Below are 8,767 nucleotides of genomic sequence, written 5' to 3'. Positions count from 1 at the left end.
TGCCCCCTAGTATGCAGCCCCCTAGTATGATCCCCTTATCCCCCAGTATGCAGCCTACAAACAAGATCAATATAAGTTTTTGAGAAACACGTATTTAAAATGTTAAACATGTATTTGCTTTTATTACATTAGTCAAAAGAATTTTTTTCTTGCGTTTAGCATTTGCCGACAAGACATCATTACACTAAAAAATTAAATCTACTTTAGTACACTTCCTTGTATGAGGTAAAAGGATCGTTTACTCATAGATATGTTTTGTTGTTGAATAATCCAACAATAATCAGATAAATTGTAAATAACTATAGTAATAACTTACTTGTAACTACAGAGTGAAAAAGAAAGATAATATTGCAGTTACTTACCCAGAGAAGTATTTTAAAACGCATCAATAGTGTGTCTGCACTGGCTGAAGTGCTGTTTAGCAAATGCAATAGAAAAGGAAAAATCTCCGAAGCATGTTTTTTCTCCGATGACCCCCCCCCCCCCCCCCGTCTCGTCCTGGCTGTTGTCATTCGGTACGTATTTGTCTCGTAACCCAATAACCAGATGACGACGCCTTAGGTCTGACCGGAAATCACCACTACATTCGGCAGGGACGTGGATAGTCAAGGGGAAATTGTACTCTTTTATTAGTCGTCGACACCCTTGAGGTGTCGAAACCAGCTCATCGATAAATAGAAATTTCAAGGATGAAAAACACACCATTTCCCCCGTAGCAATAGCTATCCCTTATTTTATCACCATCTGGGCGACAAGGGGACTTTTGGACTCAGGCTAAATTGCGGGTGTCAAAGTGGGTGGCCCCGAAGGGAATTGATTTTTTGTTTCCTTTTTTTTAATATTTAAGATACTTCTACTTTTTTCTACTAATGTTTTTCGAGTTCATATCCGAGAAAAAAATTTTTCATTTACGATAAACGCCAAAGCAAACAGATTCCCCGACGAAATACAAAATTTTCCCCGACGGGGGGGGCAAGACGTTTCCAACAGGGGGGCAATTGCCCCCCTGCCCCTCCCTTGGAGCCACGTCTGGAATGAACATATATTAAAATTTGCACTTAAAACATTACTACTAATTGATATTATTGGGATACTAATTCTGTTCTATATATATACGTTTACACTGTTAATGGGAAAATGAGCAAATAATACTTTGGTGTACAGGGAAAGTAAATTGTCTAATAGAATCATGAAAGTCAGTGTTTTCATGTTGTATACTGAACATAAAAAAAAAAACATTGGAATGCAAGTATTATAAATTTTTGAATACATAATTTTGTGCTAGAAATGTCAAAATTTTCATTTTCTCCCCTTCAACGAGTAGAATCAAACCCCTTCAGAAAAAATATTTTTTTTTGCAAAATTTTCAGTTTTTTCCTGACCATTCCCATCTCTAATCTTTTCATTAAAAATATCAGATGTTTTATCAGTACAGTCAAACGTCGTCACAACAAACTTTTGACCGATTAGTTTAGGAGATGCTATAACCAAGGTTTTGCTACATCTGACTTTTCAAGAAAAAATCAAACCTCCTGAGATATTTCATTAATGAATGTATTTGTTACACAATATTTCTATTGGTGATTAGAAAAAAAAATTAAATTTTAAATATTGCATTGATGTATTAAACTGTAAAAATGTATCAGTTTTTCTTTCTTTCTTTTTTTTTTTTTAAATTCATCCTTAGTAGGAAGAAAGATGTTATTTTTGGTTACAAGCTTGTTGAGTCCACCGGTCCACTTGGCAAAGCTGTCAAAATTTAAGGATGAAAATAGGAGAGACTTATACCTAAAACTACAGAGACTCCGCATGAAAAAATTTAGTGACAAAAGTTAAAGCGTAAAAGGCATTTAAAAATAAAAGCAGGGATTTCTGAAAATTAAGTCTATATTGGATCCGAAATTAAGAAATAGAAGTTACTATTTTTAACATTCCTTGCAACTGGTGAAAGTTTAAAGAAAAAACTTGACCTTTTTGTCAGGCATTTTGAAAAATACTTTTCAAAAGATAGAAAATGAAATAAACATAATTAAAAAAGGACAGGACAATTTTCATAAATGTAATGAAAAAACTTTTTTTTTATTGTGATCACATGATCGTTTTACCATAGAAGTTTTTCCCGAAATTTGAGAAATCCCCTTTATAGGGAATTGTGTTGTTTTCATGATAATTATTTCATGATAAATATTTACTTGATTCGGGACTTTGGGAGAAAGCAGCAAATTTTGGAACTGTTTGGAATGAATCAGGAGAGTTGGCAGCTATGACTTGGTAAAACACTTTATTTTGCAAAAAGTTGAGAGAATAATACGAAAGTACCAACAAAAAAGATGCCCTTTTCTTTTTCTCTAAATACTTTAGATCCATCACATGTTTATCCATGTCTTAACGATGATAGAATATAGGATAAATAAACAATAAGACAAAAAAAGAAGATATGAAACTTTAGATGAATTTGAAAACTTTAATGATAGCATTTAAAAAAAGCGTAAGAGTACAACAAAATAGTAAATAATATTGTAAAAGATAATGAGTTAAACTTTACCATATGATAAACAAAATAGAAAAATTGTTCTAAACAAAAGTGTATATTAACTTAATATAGTTGGAAAAGTAAAATATTATTTTAAGTGAGGACTAAAATAAAATTGATGACCTTGGAAAATCATAACATAAGCAAATATTGATCATAAATTAAATAAATCAGCTGTTTTATCAGCACTGTTTAAACTTTGACACAAATCTGTCTCTGATCCATTGATAGAACATAAAGTGATGCCACGCAAAGGAAGTGTAAGAAAAGTGAGACGAGAGGGATGAAGGCAATGTACACAGCTTTCTTACGCCGCTTCTTTAATGGAGCAAAACTAACACTCCAACAGATAATACTAGTCTACAAAAAAGAACTTTTTTTTTTGCTACATAGAGAAAAATACTTAATCTTAGTGTAAAATGCAGTGTTGAATTCAGATATGCAAACAGTTTTTGTCTATCACCCACAGGTTTTTTGTAACACTAGACTAAAGTTTAAATGACATGTGCGTATTCACATGCACGATTAACACTACAATGATCAAAAACTTAGCAATTGTTCATTTATTTCTGTATTTGGCATCAGGAACATTCCTTTTAACTGTCTAGCATTAGTCAGCAAAAATTTATTCCCTTGTACAATGGGAGGGGGTAGGATATAGATACGTCCAAAGATACATTTATTTAGCTTTACAGCAATACAATACATATAAATTCCAGTTTTAAGCTATCAAATTCAGCACCAGTGTTACCAAGTCTCTACAAAGCTTTTAAAGGCATAACTTAATATAAAAAGCCTGTAGAATTACAGAGGTCCAGTCTTCTTTTTTTCCCTTTTAAATTCTTCTTGACGTTGCTTTTCCCATTTGCAGAGAAAAAACAGCATTGTTTTAAAACCAAGCAGTTCATAAAATTTATTTAATTCAGTTTTTGGTCAGAAATAAGCATCCCATGATATGTGTTGCACAAAAATTTTATGTAAAAAGTTTTACAAATCTCCATTTGTTTCCTTCATTTTGACTGAATATGATAGTGATACGGAAGGCAATGTATTTGAATCATGCGATAGTATAGCTTTTAAACTGGTTTTGGAAGAGTTAATACCAAGTCTCATCTGTTTGATATTAAAATACGAACATATCCATTACAGAATCAATACTATTGATGCATACTAAAGCATTTTCCCTAGAGTAAAAATCTATAAGTTCTTTATGTTTGCATTCAATTGCAAAAATACAAAAAATGATTTAACTTAGTTAGTGTATATTACGAAAATGGGTGCCATTAAGACTGACCACCCTGTTACCACTGCAGTACTAGCAAACCTGACTATCATTCTCCATATTTCTAGTCATTATGACAAGATTTTAATTGTTAATTATGAGTTTTTATCATTATGTGATATAGGAAAACACTGGAATAAATCACTTAAAACCAGTGATTTCGCAAAAACTGTGGATAATAGAAAAATTCTGATTGGATATTTGGAATCGGCGTCAAAAATTGTCCTAGAAACACTATAAATGTTCCATGTAACAAAATCTTTGTTTACCACTGTAATTAGGCAGCTAAAACAGTTATAAAATGATAAAAAAGAACAAGAAACAACAATAGAAAGAGAGATTTGTTTCTGTATGGAAGGATGTCGAAGAATTGAAAGTTAGGAGCCATGAACAAATTTATGGGAAAGGTACCTCCCTACTAAGATTGGGGTGATTTAACAAAAATAACAAATACATTACACTAAAACTGAAGGTTTCAGTCCACCCTGCTAAAGAGATATAGACAAATGTTGTCTCGGGTGTCATCTCTTTGTGATGATTCTGAACACTAATACAAGGTATTTTCTCCAATCAATAGAAAGTAGAAGTAGGACTGGGCAATGCATTGTCAAAAACTGGTGCGCATCCTACATCGTTAAAGCGGTTTTGAATTTTTCTCTAAACCGATGCATTGATACAGCTCCGATGTACAGATGCTGGTCCCAGGGATTCTACCGTTTTAATCTCTATTCTTTTTCACACTAATATCAATTAGCAGTGTGTCAATTCAATCTGGTTCAACAATGAAGATACAAAGAGTTAGACCTTCATTTCTCCCAAAACATGTAAGAATTGCACATCAGTGGCATAGCTAGACCCGACTTTCGGGGGGGGGGGGGGGGGGGGGGGGGTTACTTCTTTTATATATATATATATATATATATATATATATATATATATATATATATATAATACATATATATATATATATATATATATATATATAATCGCTTGGAATTTTTTCCTTTTCTTCCTTTTTTTTTCTTTCACTTCTCTCTTCTTTCTCTCTTTTTTTTGAGACTAACTTTTTGGGGGGGGGGGGTTGTCCCCAAAACCCCCCCCTTAGCTACGCCCCTGGTATTCTTTGACGAAAGATATGTTGATGAACTAGTAAGTTTATCTTTCAAAAAAAAAAAACCAAACTCCTCAGCTCTATTTTTGTGGCATAAAAAAAGTTTGAAAGACAAATATAAACTGTGAATCTATTTTATGCAAAACTTATTCTAGATGATATATGTAACCTCCCCCCCCCCCCTTTCCTTGTAAATATTTTTTATTAACAATGAAATCTTCTTTGAGTGTCCCCAGTGCAGCTCTCCTCTCCAGCTACTGATTAAGAGGAACCTTTTTTTAATGCAAAGATGTGTGACCTTTTGAATGAAAAGCATGACTTTGCATCCATTTACTTACACATCTTTTTGCATTGACAAAACAGGCTCATTGTAATCTCAAAACTTGTCTTCCATATTTTAAACTAACTTAAGATTTTAGCACTGCTTTATAATGTCATAAATTTCTTTTTGTTGCTGAAATCTGAAATTCATATCTGGCATGATATGTAATTTTTATACCTTGTACACATTTTGTAAAACTTAAACAAGCAAGTTAAAAAAAAAAAAAACTTACATCGTGATGCATCGCTAAATTACAATGTAAGGTTGGCGATGCATCACAATGTAGAAATTCCTACATCGCCCAGCCATAAGTAGAAGGCTGAAGATGTACTCAAGTATTGGTTAACCCCCTACTTTTAGGTGAAAAATCGAGAAAAAAATAGAGCACCAGCGCATAAATCAAGCCCCAGCTTTAGGAATGTTTCGCCAAAGTTTTAAAAAAAATATATGTTTCAGAAAGGAGGGAAATTAAACCTAATGAACATACTTATACAGATGAAGATGTGGGATTTTTGTACATGTGTACAAAAAGGGGTTCATTTCTGCAATCCATATTTTTATAAAGAGTTTGTTTTCATAGTTACGATTTTTCTTACTTGTTTTTTTTAGTTTAAACTAATATCAAGGAAGTTTTGCAATGTAGCCATATTGCATTATTTTTTTTAAATGAGAGTTAATTTCAATCTGACTAACTATCGAGAAAATTCACGAAAAGAGAAATTCTACTTTTTGCACAAGTCTGTCTCTTACTCTAATTTTTTGGTCTTTATGAATCAAAATTACAGCAGAACATGCAAGTATTAATTTCTTTAGCCTTCGTTTAAAAGGGTTGGACTAGAATTGGGAAAATGTTCCCCCCTTCGTAGTGCTATTTTGTTATTTAAATATTATCTGCAAAATTTTTTGGAAATTCTGCCATGTACAGACAAGATGATCTCCACAACTTTTAACCTTAATTTTTATACTAAACTTCTCAACTTATATACAAGTATATCAAGGTATAATTTATCACTTAAAAGTATACATTTCTAGTTTTAATGAATGTATTCAGCTTGGAACAAAGTTCGTTAATTTAAAATATTAATGAAACAGTATGCACCAAAATATAATGCTTGAAGTCTCAATATATAGATGACACTGATCTTCAAATAAACAAACCAGATAGTTTATAAGAACTAAATCTTTCACAAAATTTCGCTAAATAGTGGGTCATTTTTCTAATAGCAATCAATAAATGTAGAAAATATAAGTAAGAACTGTGGCAGAACGTGAATTTATAAAACACAGACCAAAAAGAAAAAAAAAAAAAGAGTTCATCCAATAGTCTATGGAATCTTAGTCAAGCAAGTTTATCTCAGTGAAGTCAATAAAATAACTTTGTGAAAGTTAGAGTTGATTTCTTCACATAATGGTTGCTTTACAAAAAAAAAAGGGGGAGGGGGGAATTACAAAAAAATATCAGCACAAATATGAATTATAGGGGGTCCAACATTAACTTTCACAGTATATCTCATCTATACATTCATCTGATGAAAGTTACGTGTGTGTATACCTGCAGAATGAAGTCCAAATCAAATGTACAGTCCAACAAACTTTCAGAGTATAACTCATCTATACACTTATCTGATGAATAATTGCACACACAATGAATCTCGCATCTTGCTTGTAAAAAGTAATTCCATTCCTTCATAGGTTTTTTAACAACTGGTCATAAAAAGGAAAAAATACTGAAATAACTAGCACAAAGATGAAAATGTATGTTGTTACATACTTTCAGCATATAATTCATCTGTATACTCATCTGAAGAATCATTAAGCGAAGTTTCGTCTGAACTATTAAAGATTCCATTCAAGTCTTTTAAGCTTTCAGAGCTTAGGTTACTTTCTCCATCAGCTAGCAAGTGGTGAGATGATGGGGGAGTAACAACAAGCTTTTGAGGATTTCGGCAGCCTCTACAGTGACAGTTAAAACAAGCTCGACCAGCAACGTAACAAGGACATCTTTGTCCACAACAAGTAAGTTTCCCTGGATTACGGGTCGCCATACCACAACGGCAATGGCTTCTTTTGCGGAAAGACCGAATGCACTCCTTCATAAAACTGGAGCTATCAGAACTTTCCTCGGAATCAATGCAGCTCATCTGCTTACCTTCTCTTTCTTCAACTTCCTGATTCACTTCTGTACTGGAAACTTCTTGCACAGAATTATCATCATCTTCAGTCAGCCTATGACTTAAACTTGCTTTTAGTGCGCGTTTCTGGATTCTAAGCCTTCTTGCTGCACTATTTTTTACTTTTATCCTGTATATGGCTCGTTTGCTTGTGCGAGGGGTATCAGTAATGTTAGCTCTAACAGTTAGTTGGTTATCAGCCATATTGCTGCTCAGCATATGTGGATAAGTATCATCATTATAATTTGCTCCTTCATTAACAATGTAGTAAAATTTTGACTTAGGAACTGACATATCGGAACGATCAACATTGCGATAAAAACTACAACAGCATATGTATAAACACATCTTCCTGAAGCATTGTAAAACAATGCGCATCTGAACATCTTCAACAAATTCAGATGAAACAGCACAATGAGAACATGTCCCACCTTTTTTCATTTTGCCACCTACACAAGTTTTGCACCTGAAATGACGACAACGACCTATTGTCGATTTCATTGGGATCAGTAATAACTTTTCACAAACGCAACATGACAGGTACTGTCTCAGACATGATAATGATCCATAAATATGGGCCCATGAAGAATCCTCTTCAGGATTCACTTCTAGAACGATGCGAAACGTGTTAATGTATAAACTTAATGCAGACATAATACTCTTAACTTATGCGGTATTACTGCTCAATACTCTTTATAAAATATTATTGTAAAATTAAAAGTTGATTGTGTTTAAACGAGAGAATTTTTTACGTTCATACCTTACTGAGATGGTTCAAAAACAAAATTGAATTGAATTTCTAAACGAATGAAGGTAAACATCAGTTGGCTTTTTAACATCGATTTACTTGCGGGTTTTTCAGAAAATGGATTTTTATTCTTGCTGAAAGCAAGCAAACAGAGCAACCATTAACATATCACACCTTTTATTCACAATTCCCTTCATGATGCTTTTTTAACTGTCAACTGTTAAAGGAACGAGGAATGATGGGAATTATAAAACCAATGTTCTTCTTCTCTGAAGATTGCTAACTTAATTTTTTTTTAAACTAAATAATTATTAGAAATTCAACATAAAGATTAGTTGCGCACAGTTGTTTCTCAATCTCCTAGTCCAGCATTAGTTACACTGAAAAATCAGTAAAAACACAAAAGAAGCCACCGATGTAGGAGGAGTTTATTCTTAGCAATTAAAAAAGTGGCATCAATCTTTTCCCTTCTTGGAAAAGGTAAACAAAACGAGGTGAACACAAATTTGTCATTCTTGCGTACCTTTGCCGGTGGCTGCAACCTTAACTGTTCTCTTCCTCGTGGGTCGGTGGCAGCGGCAGTTTAGTAGTAGCTCTCGC

The 8,767-nt window shown here is 33.1% G+C and overlaps 1 protein-coding gene across 1 annotated transcript; it reads right to left on the bottom strand.

Annotated features, from left to right (window-relative positions):
• Window positions 1-6,906: 6,906 nt before the first annotated feature.
• On the bottom strand, window positions 6,907-8,208 carry LOC129231609 (E3 ubiquitin-protein ligase MSL2-like). The gene has a single exon (XM_054865973.1). The coding sequence runs from the start codon at window positions 8,071-8,073 to the stop codon at window positions 7,012-7,014; it is 1,062 nt and encodes a 353-aa protein (XP_054721948.1). The 5' UTR covers window positions 8,074-8,208; the 3' UTR covers window positions 6,907-7,011.
• Window positions 8,209-8,767: the final 559 nt, after the last annotated feature.

Source organism: Uloborus diversus, chromosome 10, assembly GCF_026930045.1.
Source record: "Uloborus diversus isolate 005 chromosome 10, Udiv.v.3.1, whole genome shotgun sequence".
NCBI classification, from domain to species: Eukaryota; Metazoa; Arthropoda; class Arachnida; order Araneae; family Uloboridae; genus Uloborus; species Uloborus diversus.
This window is presented reverse-complemented; position numbering and strand designations above follow the sequence as displayed.

Excerpts from the sequence above, each read along its gene's own strand:
- LOC129231609 (XM_054865973.1), bottom strand. The coding sequence starts at position 8,073 with ATGTCTGCATTAAGTTTATACATTAACACGTTTCGCATCGTTCTAGAA.